Genomic DNA, 23,949 nt, shown 5'->3' with positions numbered 1-23,949 from the left:
CATAATTTAGCATTACAGAAATACAAATGTCTTTAGGTGTGGCTGGCACAGAGGAAGCCATTTCTCTCTTCAAGGCCTGACACAGTCTGCCCTCCAGGGAAAAACCCTCTCAGGCAGCTATATGTCCAGTCAGTCCACTCAGGTGCAATGGATAAGATTGGGAAATCATCTGGAAAAGATGGGGTTTCAATCTCGAGGTCAGATTTTGAGCTGCGCTCTCTTTTGGGTTCAAAACTGAACTCTTCCAGTCACTTCTCCTCCCAGAAGTCCTTGCTTCCCTCAACCTTCTAATTGTCGCTGGCTGTCACTCTTGCTTCATCAGCATTCCATTTCCACTCTATGTTAAAATCTTTTCTTTCATAATTCTAAGAAGAGCAGCAAGGGCTAGGCAATTAGACTTGCTTAAAAGCCTACCTAGCGTTACACATAGTTGGGAAGTGTGTGAGGCCAGATTTGAACCCAGGTGCTTCTGACTCTTAACATGGTGTTCTATCTACTGTGCCACCTAGCTGCCCTGTACTTAAATATTAAATGGTACTTTTTGCTTATTCATCTTTTAGTCTTTTATCTTTCAGGATTGGTTTTTCCCTGTAAGGATTTATTACCATTCCTCCGATATTCTTTTACTTTATTTGGCTTACTTTTGCTGATAAAAGTGATAGAAATGAGCTAAGCTTATACACCTCACTCTGTAATCTTGCTAGGATTCTTGCTAAATTGATTACAAAGAACTATGAAATAATCTCCAGCATCTGAAAGAATGGCTAGCTGAATGCTTTCTGAAACCTGTGAGAAATATAAAGGGATTTTTATAGAACCAACAATAATTCCAAACCTATTTAGCACTCAAACATATTTAAGCCTGAGATACCTATCATCCCATACTAAGAACTGTGAAGATGGAATTATTTCTCCCCTATTTATCTTTTAGACTTTAGCCACCAAGAATGTATACACCGCACCCCACTTAAGGATTAAATGGCAGGGGAGGTCTATGACCCTGTGTGCCAGGGAGTGACAAATCAAAAACAACTGACTGCCCCCTGGGCAGTCCAAAGCAAGGTTAAAGCTGCCATTTATCCACATAAAACTGGAAGGTGGATCCAGGAAGTGATGCAAAGAAATATCTTTTAAATATGATGGTAACTTCCTGTGAAGAGGTTTTTGCCCTTTGAACTTGGCCTTGGAGGAGCTTAAGACCTCAGACAGCTTCCTTTTGGACTGTCACGTGGGTGAAAGGCTGACTTCCTTTCCTTGGCTTTTCTGGAGGTACTAGCTCCAAGATGAGAGGGCCTCGTGGTTCAGACCTTTGGACTAAGCGGGGTAATTCTCTTCTCTCTTCTTCTGTCTTCTGTCTTCTGTCTTCTGTCTTCTGTCTTCTGTCTTCTGTCTCTGTCTCTGTCTCTGTCTCTCTCTCCTATTCTCTGTGTGTGTGTGTGTGCCTCTCTCTGTCTCTGTCTCTCTCTGCTGTTCTCTCTCTTTCTCTGTCTTCCCTCTCTTTCTGTCTCTCTCTCTGTCTGACTCTGTCTCTCTGTGTCTCTGTCCCTCTCTCTGTCTTTCTCTATCTCTGTCTCTTCTCTCCTTTTCCTTGCTTTCACTCTTTCCTATTTATAAATAAACTACCATAAAAGTCATTCTGACTTGTCTTTCATTTGGAATTGAGTAATCAATTCCTGGCAACCAAACTCTTAAATATTCAGTCCAACCACAATTTTTACCCTTAACAGAACAAAGACATCAATCTGACTTTGGATAACAATAACTTAAGTACCCCTACTCACTAGATTTTGAGGAAAGGATTAACTCTCCTTTTTATACCTTTTGACTGAATCAACACAAGCTTGAACTAGGTGGAGGAGCTTGAAAACCCCTTAGTGAATTCACACCCTACTTAGTGCTAGGTAAGAAGCCAGTAAGAAACTTGGAGAACTCCCATCATTTTTTCTAACTCAAACAGCCAGAAACTTTTGAATTCTCTTAAGAGTTCATACTCAGAAACATGTGAATACTAGGAGAGTTAACACCTTTAGAGGTGAGAAGTAAATCCCACAGACACTGCCCCTGGGCAGTGCTTGACAATTTGGAAACTGAGATTGGCCCCTATGAAAAGGGACAGGAACAGGAAACCACCATAAAAACCACAAAATCCTTAGGCTGAGACAGTCTAGTGAAGTTTAGTCTCATGGAGAGTGTCTCTTGGAGACAGTCTTCAAAGGAACTTCATTGGAGACTGCAGCTTGAATTCTGGATTCAACTTAGATTCTGACTCCTGGACTACTTCATTGAGTGAGTGAAAAGGGCTGACTACTTTAAAAGTTTCCTAAGAGACTAGATTCCATCTTGGAGGAGGCCCGGCCCTACTGTCTGAGGACTCGTATAGGTATCTTCTCTAACCTCTCTCACATTTTTCTACTTTATTGTTTCCTCTCTATTTTACAAATAAACTTCTGACGAGATATAATAACTTCAGCAACCATGTTATTTCATATAATTTAAGTCCAACTACTAAATTTAACCTTTACAACCCCAACACTCATGCCATCTTTAACATGGTAGTTTACTGATGCCTGCTACAGACCTTTTTAAGAGAAAGACACAACTGACCAAATTTAATAATTCCAAGAACATTAACATAGGTAATGGTCCTAAATGTTAAATTTTATGGCTGAGAATGTTTGCAATAGTTAATGGTAAGGATTCAATTTGCTTTAAAAAAGAAGTCTTAGCAACAGCTAGTATTTTTCATAATAAGGTAATCGTTTTTCTATTCTAAGGATTGAGGAAAATGGTACAACTATGTTAGTCAGACAACCAGAATTTATTAAGTGCTCACTATATGGCAGGCACTGTGCTAAGCTGGAGGTATAAAGAAAAGTAAACAGCTATGAACAAAAGTAAATACGTGAGATAAATTAAAATTATATAGAGATCTTAATAAAGCTTATAGAAGAGGTAGGACTTTTACTGAGATCTGACGGGAGATAAAGAGGGAGTGTTCCAGGCTTGGAGGGCTAAGCAGTGAAAGAAAGACTTGGATTCAGGAAATGAGTGTCTCATGAGAGGTAGAGTCAAGAGGTTGGTGTTACTGGACTGCAGAGTATAAGGGAGTATATGCATGGGGAGGTTTCAGGAGATTCGGTAGGAAAGGGTATAAAGTACAAGAAGACTAGAAAAGTGGTAAAGGGATGTTATAAGAGTGTTTCAAAAACTTGAAGATTTTATATTTGATCCTGGAGGCAAGGAAGAATGTTTGTAGTTGATTGAATAAGGTAATAACAAGTCAGACATAAAAAAAGTAAATGGAGTTTGCTTTTAACTAGCTCATATCTCTCTGAAAATGAAAAAAATCCTCTTGATAAAGACAAAAAAAGAGTAAAAAATTGTTTTAGCAGAAAAGATTCATAATATTTCAGAGGAAGTTACCCCAAACATAGATGCCAAAGTTGATAAATTCCTTGAACATTTCATTAACTCTGTACCATTTAAATATCATTTAAACAAAAGTTTTCCTTAAAATAGGCATGACATGATGAGTGACAATCAAACGAAATTGAAAGGTGTTTATTTATAAGCCTCTTTTAATCACTGGAAAAGATTGTGAACAGAAATGTGATTCTTTTTACATCAGATCATTATTTGTAGTAACCATATTATTAGCTATGTAAATATGACAAAAAGATTGGTAGTTTAGCTGAAATTTTATTCATCTAATCCACACACTCCCTTGACTTTTGAAATCTAAAGACAAGATCTAAAAGTATAATTTATATAATTTACACATTCTTTTTATGCTAAAAGTGAAGGCCTTCAAAATAGCCTTATATTCAAGTCCCAGTGCAGTTTTTTTAGGAAACTGATGTCTCCCTCTTACTTCTAAGATCAAATATGATCTATTTGTCATTTAAAGCCCTTTAGCCTGGGCCCAACTTATGTGTCCAAGGCAAATCTATTCCCTCCCTTTGTACACTCTAAGGACCAATGTAATTTGCCTCCTTATTTTCCCTTATGGGACATTCTCCTTCCTTTTCCCCACATTGATACCCATCTCTGTGACTTTGCAAAGACTGCCCCTATGACTAGAATTCCTACCTCACTGAACCTCACAGCATCCCAAGTCTCTTTCAAAACTCAGCTCCTAATAATTTCTGTTCCATTCTTTCTCTGCAGTGACAGAGAGGTCCTTTTAGCTACTATGGTAGTGACTTTGAAGAAAGAATGGCTGCAGAGCCACCAAGTGGCTCAGTGGATTGAAAGCCACACCTGGAGAAGGGAGGTCCTGGATTCAAATTATGTACCAGACAACTTCCTAGCTGTGTGATCCTGGGCAAGTCACCTAACTACCACTGCCTAGCCCTTACTATTCTTCTGCCTTGGAATCAATACACAGTATTAATTCTAAGACAGAAGGTAAGGGTTTTAAAAAAGAAGAAAGAAAGACTATATAGAAAGGTTGCTACCACAACAAATAAGTTATTCCACTTGGAATGTAACAAGTAAGCTAGAAATGATAAAGACATATAGTATAAGAGAAATTAATAATAACAGCACATCTTGACTTCCACATGAGGAAATCGTATAAGCAAAAGAGTAAATCTTTTAGCTTGTAAAGAACAACAGTGAGAGTTGCTAAGGACAAATCAAGACAATACAGAATATAGGATGAAATCAGGAAATAGAGATTTCCTTTTCTGAGGTCATGGGAATACCAAATAAAGCTATGTTCCTTATTTCAAAGACGTACAAAAATCTTTTATATATGTACATATATATCTGTATATATTGAGTGCAAATATGTGTAGAGAGCATGAATCCATGTGAAAAATGCCAAAATTGAAGACTGATGATTTGACTATAAAGTCTCCGTCTTCTTGGCAGACATTATTGCTGCATCTGTATTTTTGTCTGACAAATTTACTAACACAGTGAATATCACTAATTCAATTAATTCCTTCCTTCTTTTAAAAATCTAGATCTTCTGGATTAGAATCAATACTGTATTTTGGTTCCAAGGCAGAAAAGTGGTAAGGGCTAGGCAACTGGAGTTGTTACTTGCCTGGGATCACAGAGCTGGGAAGTGTCTAAGGCCAAATTTGAACACAGAATCTCCCATCTCTAGCCCTGGATCTCAATCCACTGAGCCATCTAGCTAGCCCTAATTAAATTACTTCTAAAAAAGATATGCTGCAGAACTAGGAAGAGAATTGATAAAACTTGGATTCCAAGTTTATTACTAACTCCATTAGATTACATTATTTTTTCTTAACATTTGAAAATTAAACTACCTTTTTCTAAATCAATCAAAATATTCACTGCTTAGATATATTAAGCTAATTTTTGAAATTGAGTATACTTAGAAATGGACAGTGTCAAACTAATGGTTTCTATGTAGAACATCTACTCCATCTAGTGGAAGTAAAAGATATAATATAATATGCAATACTTAGAGAAGATATATATATATACACGCATATAAAAAAGGAGTGGGAAATAATTTTTTAAAATTATGCTATAGGAAATCAACAAAACTATGGTTACATTCTATGAAGTTTTTATATCAGTTATGGTAAACAACTAAAACATATAATAAAATACCTCATAATTAAGTCAATGTGTGAGTGAAAAATCACTTACCCCTTTATATGAGGATTAGATCTTAGTGTTAGCAGTAGTCTTTAGATAATTATGTGATAATTTTAATAGACCCTTTGTTATTATAAGTCTAAGGTTTTGAATGAAGTTTAGCATAGTTAGTCATTGTGAGTATGGGCCTTAGGCATCAAAATTCCTATATCATGTACCCTCAGCAATTATGGTCATGAACTTGTGATTCAGTATATGTCATTAGGTGTGACCTTGGGTTCAAAGCCTGATACATCATCAGTTCAGGTTCTCCTGCTCCCACCTTGACAAGTGGCTTTCAAGTCATCATCAAGTGACTTCTACCAATAAGAAGCATTGCCTGATTACTTCAACCAATCCACAGTTTCTATTTTTAGAATTGTCCTGAATTACTTTTAATCTGGTATATAAGTTGTCTAATTCTTTGGGCATAAAAGAAGTCCTCTCACAATACTATGGGTCTTTCAGTTTTGAACAGAAATCTGTCTATATTGTAAGACCAGTTCTCTCCCAATAAACCTATTTCTTTTTGGCTTAGAGACTTTTTTCTCTTACTTGCATTCCTGTGCTTAGAAATTATGCAACAAATGTAAATTTTACTATCCTATTAAGCAGAGATCATTCCCCACGAGCCTAACTTCACATTCACATAGAATGACTAATATTATAGCATGCTTTACAATTTCATTGCAGAGATGATCTAAGAAGTAACAGAAGGGCATGAATAATAAGAGTGCAAAATTAATAGCTTATTTCTCTAGATATGCATAAATCACTTAAGACAATGCAAATAACTGTGTTTTCTGATTTATACAATAAATGCCACAACTTTTTAGAGCTTTAAAAAGCTTTTGGTATACATAATGTCCTCCTACTGCTATGATCATTTATTTTACACAATTTGGGATTGAATTGAGAAAATTGTGATACATACTTTAATTCTCAACATGACACCACAATTTTATCATATTGAATATTAGGAATACCTTGATGAACAGACTATTTTTCTAACTCTACCTTTGTTTACAGCTCATAGGATTTTAAATCAAATGAGATCCAATTAGTGTAATCTATCTCCAAGAATGTTATAAATAAGAATGTTACCAATAAGAGCAGCCAGGAATGTTAATATGGTAATGTTAAGGGGGGAGGGGGAGGAATTGGATGCAGTATCTTTTACTGCTTATAATAGATTGGGCCTAATAGCTTATGGCTACTGAAGCTCCATGTAACTGTTTGGGCCTCCATAATGGATAACTACTGGAGACAGATGAAAAAAAAATTAGAAAAGGTTTGAGGAAAGGTAAGGAAAGGTAATGAAGGTTGAGGATTAGGATGGATTCCCTAGTCTCAAAGGGGTCTAAGCTTTTTACCCACTCCCTTCTAGTTGGGGAGAACTTCCTTCTTGCTCAAGTTTCCTTGAGCCTGCTTACCACTCCTTAATCTATACTAATTCCCAAGGTCTATTTTAAACATATTATGCTAATTATTAATCCTCTTAGTTATATAAATAAGTTTACTGTGTCCTTAGATTTCTTTCAACTTTAAATGTTTGGTTATTTACTCTCTCTGCCTACTGCCAGCCCTTCTAGGCCTAGTAGGCTTTTCAGCCTAAGCAGGCCGCCAAATGGCTTGGCACTCTCAGCAGCCACACAAAGGAAAAACCAGGCTCTCTCTCTCTTTTCTGTTGATTTCCCCCACAAATTTATTCCAGAAACTCTAACCTGTCTACAGCCTCCTTCAACTGCTACTGGTTTTTTTCAGTGTTCCAGGGAACAGAAACATCTGCACTCCTCCTAGGAAAAAACCTTCCAGGAGCCCACTGGCAGTTGGAAAACCCCAACTGACTCAGGCTCCCCAGAATTCCAACAGGCTGCCTTCTCAAGATTCTGTCTGGCCTTAAAGACACCTTACTCACTATTCTTTACCCTGTCCTTAGCTGCTAAGATCCTAATTACTCCAAATGGTCCTCATTAGCCCTATGACTTAATTAATCCTAATAATCCCCAAGAAATTAAAGCATGTTTATCTTCTATACATTTCGTAATCTTTCATGACATGGTACAATTCATGTATTCAATTTCCACTTGTGAATTTCCATTTCTGCTTCTCAGTATCAATATCTATAAATCTAAATTCATTATTCTTTAATCAGCACAAGACTTATCAAAGGATTATAGATTTAGAGCTGAAAGGGATATTGGAGATAATTGAGTCCTAACTTCTATAAGGGGTGAAAAGGGATTTTTTTTGGGTAAATATTAAAAGGTTGGGTTGCAAGGGGATTGAACAATTATCAGTCCCCAATTAAAGATTAACTTCAAGTTAAAATGACTTCTATGGAAATTTATTTACAAATGAAAAGAAGAAGTAGAAATAAGAAAATAATAGAGGATAAGATAGGATAAGTAATCTAACACAGTAAATAATTTGTTCTGATCCCTTAGTTCAATCTAAGTAGATCTAATTAACCCTCAGCAGAGGGAAATCAGGCCTTGATCCCAAGGCCAGGAAGCCAGAGGCCTAAAGGGCCTCCAAGGAGAACAAAGCAAAAGCCTCAGCCACAGAGTCTCTATAAAAAGGAAGTTCCTTTAAGAGAAGTTCAGGAAGATTCAGTCTTAACACTCACCAGGTGGAACAGTCTCACCAACTCCAGACCTCCTCCAAGTCCGGTCACAAACCAGAAGAGCTCCTTCATTTCTCATCTTACATATTTAGAGAAATTACTTGACTTGCCCTGCTTCTATAGCTAGGCAATATCTGAGGAACTAAGTATCTCAGGTCTTTTCTGATAGCAAATTTCTATCCATTAGATATCCAGTTTCTATCCATCTCTTTGCCTTTAGGCCTAATAGAAAAAAATATCCCCAGAACGTGTGTGTGTCTTATAATCTGCTAAAGACATCAAAATATTACATGCTCACTTAAATTTCCCTGACAACACCCACAAGTGTCATCCTTTTTTCATAATGACAGTAATAAAGCAACTGCTTTTTGCTTTAGTTTCCTTGTTCTATCTTCAAGAAATCTATACTATACTGTAGAAGGAAGAGTTAACAATTTAGCTGCCATGTCCCTCTGAAGGTCTTTGTTGTCTGAGGATTACAAATTAGGCTGTTTTGAAGCAATGGATTATGGATCCTTGGCATTATTTTTCACACTCAACTGTGTACTTCCTTTAGAGCTGTGGTGTGATTTTTGCTTTACTATGGGCTTGAATTAACCTTGAAATGCTTTAATTTCACACATCAATAGCTGGTACATTATCCCTAATAGTCAGTGAAGTGTGCTCAACAAGAGATACAACTTTTTAATGCTTCTTTGGAATGATCAAGACCATAGAATTAGAAATGCAGTGAAGCACAAAATACAACATTCAACTTGCAGAGAACTAATTAAAAGTAAGAAACTTTCTCAATTTGATTTCTTCTAGCCACTCTAAGTCAGCCTAGTGTCAGCAAAAGAACACACCAGGACTACTTCCCAATGCAAAATGAAATTATATCCAAACTATCATACACCACTGAATAAAAACCAGAAATAAATATTCTAAATATGACAATAGAACATTTCTAGTCTTCAAATCATAACACAATGCCATCAAAACTATCTGATATTGATTAAAAATGCAGATTGGTAGAACAGACTATCTAAGATTCAGAAATAGTTAATAGTTCAGTGACAAACTGGCAGAAGAATTTCCTATCTGACAAGAACTACTGAGAAATCTGGGAAGTTTGGAAGAAATTACATACATAATTAGAGCTGAAAATTGATATTCAACTTGAATATAAAAAAAGTCACATCATATATAATTAGAGAAGGATTGAAGGAGGTTCCTTTCACACCTATGGCTGGGAAAAATTCTTAACCAAATAAGGAATAGAGAAGAGCATAAGAGATGAAAAGATAATTTTGATTAAGTAAAATTTAAAACCTTTTATATCACACTGAACAAAATCGATGCAATGAGAATAACAGAAATTGTCAAGTTAGGGAAAAATTTGTATGGAAGACCTCTGGTAAATCTATCCAAAGTATAAGAAGGCGGTCAAGGTATGAAGAGCTTTAAAAATAATTGTAAACCATCAACAAGCTTCATAAAAAAAACTGTGACAAATCAACAAAAAGAGAAATGCAAATTAAACTAGAGATTTCACTGATCAGAGGACATGTGTGAGGACAAATATAATAATATACTGTTGGTAGAGCTGTGAATTTAGTCCTACCATTAAAGAAAAAATGTAGAATTATGTGAGAAGACTCATTAGGCTGTGTATCCTTTTTCACCCAGACATACCATTACTGGGCATATACCACAGAGAAGTCAAAATAGGAAAAAAGCCATATAGAACTACTTTAGAAATGCAACAGAAATAATATATATGAAAATATTTTTAATTCAACAAATTCTTGAAAAATAAAGTACTATACTAATAAATTCATTGATATTATTAGGGCAAAAAGATTACGAAAAAGATACACTGTTGTGCAAAGTTTGAAGATTGACAACCAGCTCCAAGGAAGTTAAATCTGAACACTGCTAGGGAAGGGAGCAATGCCCTTTCCATTTCCCCCTTTTAATTCCATTTAACAGCTTTTAATCACTATTATCTTATCCTATTCTTTCAGGTCATATACTTGGTCATCTTCAATGTTTTACTTTACTTTGGCACCTAAATTCACTCTATTATTAAATCCCACGTTAAAAAAAAAAAGTATAGTTTTCAAATGTAAATCTTTATTTCTATTCTTATAGTTACAACTCTAATTGATGTGCCATTTTATCTTATGCCTTGAAGCAACATCTTTTTGCTGAGCTCACTTATTCCAGAATCTAACTCATCAACTCTATATATAGGCTAGTACCGTATAGTTCAGCCTCCTTCTGGAGTGATTCTCAATTGTTCCCTCATCAACATTAGAATATTTAATGAGAGGCTTTTTAAAAAAAAATTCTTACCTTCCACCTTAGAATCAATACTGTGTATTGGTTCTAAGGCAGAAGAGTAGAAGGGGCTAGGCAATAAGGGGTTAAGTGACTTGCCCAAGGTCACACAGCTAAGAAGTGTCTGAGGCCATATTTGAACTTAGGACCTCCGGCCTCTAGGTCTAGCTCTCAATCCACTGAGCTACTACCCAGCTGCCCACTTTGGGTTCTTCTACAAACTATACTACCTTTTCCCAAATGTCTTCATATTTTATTGTGCCTAGTTTTAGGATCTCTAATCATCAAAAATATCTTTTCACATATTGATAACGTTCTTTATATGCTTCTTCAAAAAACTGTCCTTATAATAACGGCAAACAATTCTCTTCCCCAAAGTTTTACCAGAATTATCCCATTTTTGAGCAAGTCTAAAAACTGTAATTATCCCAAATACCTATCTGTCGCATCCATTTCTCAAATACCCAAACACTTATGGTTATTTTTATAGTCCTACAAATGATTTCCACACCTGACTTTTGATTAGCTTTCCCAACTGAGGAAAGAGGTGTAAGCCATCCAAAATGGTGAATACTCCAAAAATCATTTGGATTTTGAACCAATATTTCTCATTATATTTGGACACAAATATGCTGCTTGAAAAATTCATAATAAATGAGCCAGAAAAATTAATGGAAAATATTAAGATACCTCACCATCATATATTGGAAAAATCGTTACAAATCTTTTAAGTCAATTCCTAGTCAAGTCTAAGCATTAGTCCTAGATAATTTCCAGTAAGAAGGAAGCCAACTGCAACTCAAAACTGCCTCAGCCAGCAACCACTTATATCTTTTGTTGTGAGGAAGATTAATAAATGAGTATTTAGAAGACTTAGCAGGCAGGGCTGAGGGATTCTAAATGGAATGGGGAAGCAGGAAGTGTGCTTCTCTCTCTGAGACGGACTCCATGGTGGTTGGGGACAAGTTGTAACTGACTCCTAGGAGACCTCAGAAGAAGTGGAGTTTGTACCCTGATTTCCTGATATCTGGAAGGAGGAAAGTCAATTGCCTGTGAGAGGTTAGGTAGAGACAATAAAATCTAACCTGAGTTGCTGGTCAGCTAGGTTGGTTTAGCACCCTGACTTACCCAATTGAAGGAGTATTGGCTGAAGACCTGGTAAAGCTGTACCATCGCTGGAGCGTGTAAGGACTCTGCTGTGAGGATACCCACTTCAGTCCTGCTATTCTTTGGGCCCTGTCTTGCTTTAGTTCTCAGTTCAATGTAGATAAGTCCCTTCCCTGATGCCCGTAGTCTGGAAGTATAGAAACCCTTATTCCCATCCTTTAGACTATAGTTCCCTTAATTAAACTTTTTTATAAGCCCTCTTGTCATTTACTTGCTAGTTTCACAGACTCCTTGTCTAGGTGGAACAGAGTAAAAGTTAAGGCCTAACTGTCACTACTGTCAATTATCACTTCCCCAAACAGTTAAACCCAGTTTCCCTGGCTTGTTTGGTCCCAGACTATTGTCCATTCCTGTCTCCTACTCACCCGTCTGAACCGAGATAACTCCCTGGTTTTCCCCATAAGACTTTGTCATGTAAGACATGGTAATCAAAGGTAACATTAGTTTAGGATACAAAATTACTTGCAAAAAGTTAAAGAAGAAAATTTTTCATCTTTGCTGGGATTGTGAAGAACAAGCACACTATAAATTGTTAGTGGAACTATGAAATGGTAAAATCATTCTGCATAATAATTTGGAATGATATAAAAAAATCACTAGATTGTACATAAGATGGCTGCTAATGCCATTATTAGACATATTATTCAAAGAAGTCAGAGGCAGAAGGAAAGGAGCCTTATGTACAAAAATACTTATAGCAGCACTTTTTGTTGAAGCCAAGAACTTGAAACAAATTAGTACTCGTTAATAAGAACCTAGCAGGACAAACTGGTATGCAAATTTAATGAAATATTATACTATAAGAAATGATGAATGACTAAGAGATACCTAGGAAGACTTGTATGAACTTGTGTGGAGTGAAACAAAAGTAGAACAAATTTACAAGATGATCATGATAATGTAAAGGAAAACAACTGATATATTTCAGAAAGCTGATCAGGGCAGAGACCAATCATAATCTCAGAAGACTGATAAGCCACCTTTCAGAACCTTTACTATACATGCACAATGATATATATTTTCAGACAGAGCCAATGTACTGATTTGTTTGACTAGTGGGTAGTAATAGAGACTCAACCAAAAAAAAATTAAAATGTTGAGAAAAAAAATTAAAAACATAAGCAAAACTGTTACAATAGTATCATAGCAATTTTGTTACTACTCTGTTGAATTTAATATGCTTTTTAAAAATGGCACCTAAGATTTTTTTTTTAGAAAGGTTACAAAGTGGGGAAGCTGGGTGGGTCAGTGAATTGAGAGCTAGGCTCAGAGATGGGAGGGCCTGGGTTCAAATGTGAACTCAAGACACTTCCTAGCTGTGTGACCTGGACAAATCACTTAACTCCTATTTGCCTAACCCTTACAACTCTTCTGCCTTAGAATCAATAAATAGTATTAATTCTAAGGTTTCGGAAGGTAAGGGTTAAAAAAAAAGGGGGGGTGCTACAAAGGAGGAAATTGGAAAACAATGAGACAGCACAACCTCACAAAACAACAAAAAACAGTAAAAAGAAAAATAAGTCGTAGAAAACAGCAAAAGACTCAACTAAGCCATGAACAAGAAGAAAGACAATCATAGATACAAATCTACAATACTTGGGTAATATGCCTGCAATGAGTCTCTAGGAACACAAAGATGCAAATTAAAACAACTCTATGGTTCACCTCTTTACCAAAAAACTGAAAAGACAATATAGGCACACTTGGTGAAAGCTCTAAATTGGTTCAATCAATCTAGAAAGCAATTTGGAATTACTACTAAGAAAATGATAAAAATACTTCTTCTCTTTGACCTAGAGACCCCTAATATACATTTACTCTCAAAGGGGTAACAAAAGGGGGGGGAAGTCTCATATATTATCTAATAATATATATCAAAATATTCATGGTAGGATTTTTTTGTAGTGGCCAAAACCTCTACTGAATGTGGAAAGACTAAACAAACTGTACTACATGAATATAATTGTTACTACATTTTAAGAAACAATGAACATGAAGAATATAGAGAAACATGGAATAGATGCAAAGTGAAGCACACAGAACCACAAAAATAATATACATCACTTCAATAATTTAATACTTTTTCTTCATAATAATATGAAGAAGAGAATATGTACCACCTACCCTTTTTGCAGAGATAGAGAACCATGGGTGTGAAACATGATGTATACTGTCATATTTGGCTAATGTGTTGGCTCATTTTGCTGAATTATTTCCTGCCTCCTACCCTCACTCCCCAGACTTTTAAAACATTTTGTTGCAAAAGCTGACTTTGAGTAGAAGAACTGGCAGAACATATTTGGGAAGGAAAGTGACACAAAAGCAAAATAGAATCAATAAAAATTAAAAACAAAAAAAAAGTGGTATTTCTTACTAACCAATTCAGAGATGTTTATGGCTCTGTGAAGCTTGGTTACAATTTATGTTTTCATTTTCAAAGATTTTTCTGCCAGAAGAAATGACTTTTACAAAAAAATAAACACATACACAGAAAAGGAGTAATAAATGAGTATATCCAAGAGAAAATCACATTCTAAGTAGAACCAGGAATATAGACTATATTTCAGCTCTCAGGATTTTGGATTTACTCAGAAGCCTCTTGTGTATATGTGATGAATATTCTTTTCCAAAAAAGAATTCAAAGGCACTAAACATAGAAAATACCAAATTCTTAACATATGTGATGAAAAAACTTGTTTACATAGTTGGATTCATTGAGACAGTAGGCATAACTTGTATAGTCATTACTGATGAATAATGCACTACAGAGTTGAGCCGAAATGTTGGAAGCTAGATTATATATGAGAAACTACCTTGAGATTTCAATGTTTCCATGTGGTTTCAAGTACCAAGTCCGTCTTTTTTTTTCTCTTAACACCAATATTTTTCTAGTCAGTGATCTGACTGCACACAGATGGCCAATTCTGAAAAAGAATATCACATCTGCAACCAATTGTTTCCTGATACTATAACACATTACCAGTGAAGACTTCTGAGGAGAAGGATGATGGCATCATCAGAGATGAAAGAAAACATGCTAGTAAACAAGGGCAAAGGGAGATAACAAAAAAGGATTGTGGGAAGAAGCCTATGTGCATCCCAGATTCCTCCAAAACATTCCACCAAGGCTTAGATTTGCAATTCTCCTAGGCCACAGAAAAAATCATTTCTAGGGTCCACCACTCAACAAAGGAATCCACAGAGGAACACCTGGCCTCCTATAGCAATCCTGGGAAAGACAAGCTGATCTCCATCAGCAGAGAAGGTCAAAAGTACAATAGGAATAGATGGGAAACACCTATGGAGACTTTAAGGTAGTCTTAGCACTTAATGCCTGAGCAAGGCAGCATCTAAGACAAAAGAAGCCTGGGTTGTTCCCAAGGCCTTTGGCTGCATAAGAATAACTTCAGCATATTCTGGATGGATCCAGCATGGCAATTCCAGCTCACTCCTTTCCCAAATTCATGGCTGGTTGCAAAACAGAAAGGTCCAACAGTGAACTCTGTGAAATACAGTTTGAGGCCAAAAGCCCAATGTCAACAGGGTTCATGTAGCCAAAGCCTAGGAGAGAAATCAGCCTTAGTATTCCAGGAAGAGTCCAGTGAGGCTCCATTTGCCCTAAACACATTGCAGAAGAAAGTTACTAGGCAAAATCTAACCCAAGTAGTCCTAGAAACCAGAAGTAGGAACCCAACATTGGAATAATTCCTGAACCCAAAACCAGGAGTGAAGGTCTCCAGATAAAACCTATAGGAGGGAGAAGTCCTAGAACATTGTGAATAAGAAGTTCATAAGACCCTGAGTCCCTTGAAGGAAGGACTTAGATTTGGCCCATTATATGTAGGACCAGGCAGGCCTGGCTTATCCCATTTAGTCAGACCTTGACACAATTGAGAAGACCATGAAGAAATATTTTTAGTTTGAGAGAACAAATTTATACTATACTAAGAGATTGGAAAGAAGGTATCAAAAACACTAGACGGACCTTGTGTGGAAAATTTATGAGATTACATGGTTGGTTACAATATATACTGTTTTAGTTGTGCACTCGCATTAGAGAGATTAAAAAAATTTCCACTAAATTATTTAGTACTCTCCATGGTAGTGCCTTCCAACTCCCTTGCTAAAGAAAATAATCACCATGTGCTAGAGTACATTTCAGAAATTACAAAGAGTTTTCAAAGACTTTTAACTGTTTCCTACCACAAAAGCTCACTTTTTAAAAAAATATCAATACTCTCCAGTGATGCTTTATGGCTCTGAATCATAGAACTTTATGATCTCAGAAGCAAAATTTTAAGTGATCCAAAGAGCAATGGAAAACTTAGGAATGGGTCCTATATATACAAACTACAGATATGCTTTTTTTTTTTAATAGCCAGGAAGTGGAAAAAAAGTATGTGCCCTTTAAGTGGGTAGTGGCTGAATAAACTGTTGTATGATACTATTATGCCATATGGAACAACTAATATGAAGAATTCAAAGAAACTTGATGCAGAGTGAAATAAGCAAAGCTGGGAGCAATTAACGTAATGAGCATGGCAACACAAAAGAAACAACACTGGAAGATTTTTGAACTCTAATCAATACAGTAACCACTTGAGACTTAAAGTGGACTCAACAGTGGAATATCCCACCTACTAGTAAAGAAGGGGTATGGAATAAGTCAAACATATTCAGATATAAATAGTGCAATGGTTCATTCTGCCTCAATATGTTTGTTTGATTTGTGAAAGGGCTCTGCTGAGGAGCTAGGAAAAGAGTCATTGAGAAATTACAGTAATGTTTCAAAAAAAGAAGAGAATATAAAAAAAAATTTAAGGGAGGTAGATGACATAACAACTTGAATATCTGACATCCATAAAACATTACAAGCAGCAAAAAGCCTCTAGCTTACTGGGCAGCTTCATCTGTGAAGGATTCATGGAAATATACCCAAGAATCCAACAGCATGATGAGGCTTAGATGGGTTGTGATCTGTATTTTTAGAGCAAATATTCATGGAAAAGATCATAGACACAATGAAAGAGAGTGTTTTTAATACCTTTCCATTTGCCTTGATGCCTTTCAAAACTGTTATTAACTTCTTATATTGATTATAAAACTTTGTTTTTGGAAATCTAACATTTCTCCAGAATTTCTAAGACAGATTCTATGATGTTTTAAGGATCCCCCCCTTAAATTTATTCTACCAAGCTAAAGTAATCAGAAACAAATTTTGTTTTGAATTTTTGTGAATTTTCTTTTAGTGTGTTGATGTTACAATGGGTATTCTGATTATTAAAATGAAGAACTAAAACTAGAGGCACAATTCTAAAAGTTTATAATTTAGAGATTCACCAATACACCTGCAGATACATAAAAGAGACTGTTAGAAGTATAAATTCCTATATCCTTCACAGAGATGCCCAGAAAGTTTTGATTGCATAAATGACTTCCCAATAGCCAGGAAGCTATTTTAATCAGAACACCTCTTTACTTTGCTTTGTTAACCATGACATAGTTAAGATTTACTGTAATTATGTAAAGAAGATTTCAAGGAGCTTGGTTAAACTGATAAAAGCACTGTCAAGGAGGTCTGGTCAGACCCTAACTTAAAAATCCTAAAGAATTAGTTCTAGTCACAGTTAATATTTTGATAGAATTTCACTTATTTCAAAATATTCTACAATTCAAACTGGACTTAATTTATTCAAAATAACATGGTTTTGTTTGACTTGCTAATAATTACCATGAATAGTGGAACAAATCCTTTCATATAACTTCATCACAGGAATATTTTGTGTGTACTTATTAATGATTAACACATACATACTATATATCAGTAATGGTGACATCACATTAAAAGGATATTAATACTAAATTTCAGTAGTTAAGTGAGGTATTTATTTAGTCTCTTACCAGAACGTCGTGCACCAAGGCTTGGTATGTCCAAGTATGGTGTAAAGGAGTAGCCAAATCTATGTTCCTGTCAACAAGGACTAATAAAGGCCTTTGGAAGCTGTAAATAAAAAATATTCATAATTCTTGAAATGTATGGAAATATGTAGAGGTTCTAATTTCTTTAGTATGTAAGTTATTTTTATGCAAAGAACAATTATGTCATTATCAAAGAATCATAAAACTTTGAAACTGTTGAATAAGATTAATGCTTAAGTTAATGTCAACAAATTCTATGCATGATGAAAGGATATTTATTTTATTTCACTTTCATTCTTATAGAAGGTAAACTATAAACCATTATAAAACATTTAACCCTATGAGATTAAGGATAATTATTCTCTTGGAGATATTACCCCCATTTAAAAAATACCTATAGCCCAAAAGATATATAATTGATAATTTAGTGCAAGAAGTTTTAAAATTCAAAAATGTATAATCATATTGTCAATATCTATACTTAAAAAATTAAACTAAAAATTATTACTCTCATCTTGGTCTCAAATTTAAAAGCTCTGCAAAACTGAATAAGAATATTTTTAAAAAAGACTTACTAAGTTTGTTATTTTGTAGATGTCTGGGGTTTTAAAAAATGCACCTCCATCAACCTAATCCACAATTCATGGTATGGAGAGGACACTAAAATTTTTGAAAGTTATGACAAGAAAGCATAAGTTCTGGGAGGTCTTCAATTATAAACCTAATAATCAATATAATTTTCTCCTAAGGCCCAGGGCCAAGTTAGGAAAGAATTATTGCCAGAGGGTTGATTATCAGATCATGAATTGTTGTAGGCAAAGTAATTCATTAGAACCATTTTATTAAAGCATAAAAAGGGTGAGATCTTCATTGATGTAGAGATTAAGTACAAATAAGAAATCAGAGATCCTTGAAATACCTAATTAAAATAAACCTTAAATGAGAATTTGTTTTTTTAATTTCAGTTTCCAATAGCTTCTTTAAAAAATATATTTACCTAATGTCTTAGAACTGATACTAAGTACTGGTTCTAGGGCAGAAGAGCGGTAAGGGTTCGGCAAAAAGGGTTAAGTAAGCTCTATCCACTGGGCCACCTAGGCAAATGAATTTTCTACCAAAAAAAAGGAAATCTTTTAAACAAGTCTTCATTCCAACACCTCAAGTTTAATTTAAAACCTTTTAATTTGTTCTTTTCATCTAAAAATATTGAAATTATAAACTGACCAGGTGATATCTGTAGAAGCATGAAAAATATGATTTTAAAATTCTGCATTTGCTTCATAAGCATTAGTACATACTATTTGTCCCATCTTGGCCAGCTAGCTAATCTTTTTAAATTTCATTTAGGTGGAATCAATATATTCTTTATATATTGTAGTTTATATAGTTTATATATAGTAGTTTATATAATTAAAAAACTTTGATATCAACACTACAAATAAAAGGACCATATTCTGGTTTTATATCAGAAAAAGAGAGTATAACCTTGAATGAGAGTAAAAGTAGTGATCTTATTTTTCAGTCACTAAAAGCAAAATATTAAAAAAAAAGAGAATACCTGAACTGACCAGCTCCAAGTGTATCACCCGTAAAAAGGCTATTTCTTGCATCTCTTAAATTTTCTCGAAGTTTCTTATCTAGTTTCTGGAGGGGCGTGGGGGAAAGAAATCAAATTTAGAATTTACTTTTAAAAGTACATTTTCATAAAATGGATGTAATGATTATGTAAATAGTATTAAACACAAAAATTCCCCTATGATAGAAAATGCTACTATGAATGTAAAATGTGCTGTACTTTCCTGCTACTCATATACAATCATTAACTATTTACTAAGGAGCCTTTAAGGTAGGTGCTGATTTAAAAATGCCAAAGGTCCTCTCCCATAACATGCACACTGTTCAGACTGTCCCTCAAAGAACTCTGACATGCCATTAATTCTTTGTCACATAACTTTAAAGAACAATTAGAAATTTTAGAAGTTTCAGTTTTACTTGAACTTTCTGACAATTATTCATGTTCTCTCATCAGGAACTGACTTTGTTTTAACTAAAGCTTAAAAGACAAGCTTATTTGCAGAATTGAGGTTTGAGGCTAGGAAAAAAATGGTTTGTGGGTACAGAGCTGATGAGGATGGAGGACAAGAGTGGCTGGCAGGTAAGATGTTGCACTGGATGGAAGCAGCACAGAGCACTTGCTCCAAAAAAAAGAAATCTTCCACACACATTCTACTTATCACAGATTCATTGGTTCTATCATTGTGTTTAAGAATTTTCTTAATTCAGAAAGAAAGTAAATAACTCAAGAAAGGTGGCCTAGCCATACTAGCTCTCAAACAGTATTAAAAAGTGGTAACCATCAAAAGATTATAGTGCTGGCCAGGAAACAGAATGGTGGATCACTGGAAATAGACAGGGCACACCACACAAATTCTGCAGTAATGACCACAGTAATCTAGTATTTGATAAATCCAAGGACGCAAGCTTTTGGGATAAAAATTCACTAACAAAAACTGCTGGGAAAACATGAAAGCAGTTTGGCAGAAACTAAGTAAAGACCAACACCTCACACTTTATACCAAGATAAAGGTACATGATTTAGACATACAGGGTGATACCATAAACAAATTAGGAAAGCATGGCAGAGTTTACCTATCAGATCTATGAGTAAAAGAAGAATTTAGGACCAAACAAGAGGTAGAGAACATTATATGATAAAAAATGGATACTTTTAATTATATTAAAATAAAAATATTTTGTATAAACAAAACAAATGCAGCCAAGATGAGAAGGAAACTGGAAAATTAGGGGTAAAAAATTAATAGCAAGTTTCTCTGATAAAGGTTTCATTTCTCAAGTATATCTATATTCAAATAAAAAAAAGCTTCAAATCACTAATGATTAGAAAAATGCAAATAAAAAAACTCTGAGGTACTACCTCACACCTATCAGATTAGCTAATATGACAAAAAAAGAAAATTGTAACTGTTAGAAGGGATATAGGAAAATTGAGACACTAATGCTCTGTTGGAGTTTTGATCTGATCTAACTTTTCTGGACTAAAACTGGGCATACCTTTTGACCTAGCAATACCACTACTAGGTCTGTATCCCAAAGAGATTTTTTTTTAATAGGAGTAAAAAAGAAATGGTTAAAGGACCTATAGGTACAAAAATATTTGTAGCAGCTCTTTTTATGGTGGAAAAGAATAGAAATTGAGAAGATGCCCATCTATTGGGGAATAGTTAAACAAGTTGTGGTACATAATTGTCATGGAATATTATTGTGCCATAACAAATGATGGATAGGCCAATTTCAGAAAAACCTATAAAGACTTTCATGAAGTGATGCAAAGTGAAGTGAGGAGAACCAGAAGAACACTGTAAACAGTAACAGCAATACTATATAATGATCACTATGCATGACCTAGCTATTCTGAACAATACAATGATCCAAGGCAGTTCTAAAGGACTTAATGAAAAATTCTCTCCACCTCCAGAGAAAGAACTGATGGGAATATTAATGCAGATCAAAGTTTTATTATTTTTACTTTATTTTTTCATGGCTTTTTTTGGGTCCGCGTTTTCTTTCATAAAATGCCTAATATGGAACTACAACATATAACCTATATCAAACTGCCTGCCTTATCAATGAGGGGAGAGAAAAGAGAAGGAGGGAGAATATCAAACTCAAAATTTTTAAAACAAATATTAAAAACTGCTTTTACATGTAATTATAAAAAAATACAAAACTTTAAAAAAGAAGGATAAAAGTGGAAACATGGGTTGTGATGAAATATGTAAAGTAAAAAAATTAAATATGTCAAAATAATATATCAATTAGTTCTATTTATATAGGCCAAGAGCAATATAAGTATCTTTTCCATAATTAATATAGAACCATATTTCAATATCCACAAGAAGATTGAGCTATGGAAAGACAACATAGCACTAGATATAATTTATTTCCCATATGAAATGAATCATTTAAAAAAACTTACCACTGCCACCATTTCTGCTGCTGTTCCTCTTGAACATCTGATTATAGGAACAGCACCTAGTTTAAAATAATATTAACCCCACTATTATTATTTATATTTAACTATTTCCATTTAGATAAACTGAACATAAAAAATACAAATAAAGTTCTTAAGGACAATATATGGTTTAACATGAGGCTACAGAACTTAAAAAAAAGTCTTACAGTAAGCACAGTGCTTCCAATAAAGTTCTCTTAGTAGGCGGGTCAAACAATGGGATTAACAGATGATTTAACAGAAACTAGGAAATGAATCCTCCATTTAATTTTGTGGGTTTGGTATAAATTCAGTAGCAAAGTTAGTAAAACAATTTTCTAGGCAGGAGTGAGAGTCAGATAATCTGCAGACAATGATTTGTTACACAATCTCTTTTAAGTTTTGTAGGGGTTTTTGTTTGTTTTTAAGACTATACCCAAACATCCTCTCCCTTCTAAATTTTCCTATTTCTCTCAAAGCCACTACAATCCTTCCAATAAAGCAGGTTCCCAAATTAGGGAAGTCATTCTCCATTCATTCTCTCTTTCACTTTTCATCCTATCCAATCACTTGCCAAGTCTTACTGATTCTATCAATGAAATATCTCTTGCATCCATCTCATTTTTTTCTACTCACATGGCGACCACCTTACTACTTTGAGTCCTTGCAATCTCTCACTAGAACTATTGTGATAATTTCCTAATCTATCCCCTTGTCTCAAATCTTGTCCTACTTCAATCTACCCTACATAGCCACCAGATGGATTTTCCTAAAGTACAATTCTGAACAAATTATTCTTCTATTTAATAAATTTCAGTGGTTCCTTACTGACCCTAGAATCAAGTACAAACCCTTTTGTTTGATATTTAGAACTTTTCAAACCTGGTTATAACTTGCTTTTCTAGGCTTATTACTCCAACTCTGACAATCTATATGGCACTATACTACACCTGATACATACTCTCTCCTTCCTTACCTCTACTTAAAAAATCCCATTTTCATCAAAGCTCAAATTTAGCAGATACATAAAAAAAAGCCTTTTCTGTTTCCTCAAGTTGTTAAAGTCTTCTGTTTCCATATTATCTTGTATATACACATGTATGTCTCTCCTGATACAATATTAACTCTTGAATACAGAGACTCTCATTTTTATTTATGTATTCTTAGCATATGAAATAATGTTAAACACGTAGTAGATGCTTAATAAAAATTGGTGATAGATTGATAATGCAAACTTGGAAAGTTACAAACTCTTCAGGGTAGAATTGGTTTATCTGTAAAATAAGGAAGTAGACTAAATAATTTCCTCTGACTCCATGATTTGATAATCTATATATTTCTCCCCAAATACCACAAGTTGATTATAGTCCTGGAATATACAGAAAATTGCCAATCGATTAACTGCTTCAAGAAAAATAGAAGTTACATTGACCACAATAAATGCACTTTGGTAGAGTAACAAAGGTTATGCTCATTTAATAAGTAATTGTTAAAAATTATCAGTCTTATGATTTCTTAAGTATTAAATATAAAATATTTTACAGGGAGAGGAGTTTGCACAATTAAAAATAAGTTACACAACTATCTAGAAAACCCAAAGATCCAAACTGCTAGGAAGAAAAAAGGAAGCTGTCTCATAGAGCAAAAATTGTTGCAGATTAAGTTTTAAATAATAATAAACATTTATGTGGCATTTTAATGTTAACTTATTCAAATATGAATTATTTGACAGCATCCCCTATAACGAGAGAAAATAACTTATTCATGCCTGCCATTCTGTGGATATCTTCCTCATGCCCTCCCATAAAGTTGACCAAGAATATTCATCTTCCTCACTTTGTTTTGAAATGGAGAAGATGTCACTGAAGCAGATAAGCTGTCTTGGTGACCAGAACATCTTTTTTTTGGTCACAGGTTTATTTGATGACATCCTTTACTCCTTTCCCAAATCATCATTCCCTAGATGTAGGGCATTCTATTACTCTTTGGATAATTCTCATTCTCATTTATTCAGAGCCTGTAGAGAGCCATTTTTCAAAGCCATATACCACTAACAAAAGAGCAATGGTATTAGGACAGGCCTTTGTTTCCAGAAGTATTGGGGAAGAGGGGCAGCTAGGTGGCTTAATGGATTGAGAGCCAGGCCTAGATTTAATGGGGGTCCTGGGTTCCAATTTGGCCTTAGACACTTTCTGTCTCCTTGACTCTGAGAAAGTTATTTAACACCCCCCCTCCCCCATTGCCTAGTCCTTATTGCACTTTTGCTTTAGAACCAATATACAGT

At 34.7% G+C, this 23,949-nt stretch overlaps 1 protein-coding gene across 1 annotated transcript in view; it reads right to left on the bottom strand.

The window, feature by feature from the left end:
- The window catches only part of SCFD1 (sec1 family domain containing 1), a 152,211-nt gene that overhangs the window by 96,334 nt on the left and 31,928 nt on the right, over window positions 1-23,949 (bottom strand). The window contains exons 8-10 of the mRNA XM_044665052.1: window positions 21,651-21,706; window positions 19,212-19,297; window positions 17,636-17,735 (exon numbers count right to left, since the gene is read on the bottom strand). Coding sequence (XP_044520987.1) covers window positions 17,636-17,735; window positions 19,212-19,297; window positions 21,651-21,706 — 242 coding nt within the window. The remainder of the gene's footprint in view (window positions 1-17,635; window positions 17,736-19,211; window positions 19,298-21,650; window positions 21,707-23,949) is intronic.

This window comes from Gracilinanus agilis, chromosome 2 (genome assembly GCF_016433145.1).
Source record: "Gracilinanus agilis isolate LMUSP501 chromosome 2, AgileGrace, whole genome shotgun sequence".
In the NCBI taxonomy this organism is placed as follows: Eukaryota; Metazoa; Chordata; class Mammalia; order Didelphimorphia; family Didelphidae; genus Gracilinanus; species Gracilinanus agilis.
Note: the sequence above shows the minus strand (reverse complement) of the source record. Positions and strands in the feature narration are given on the sequence as shown.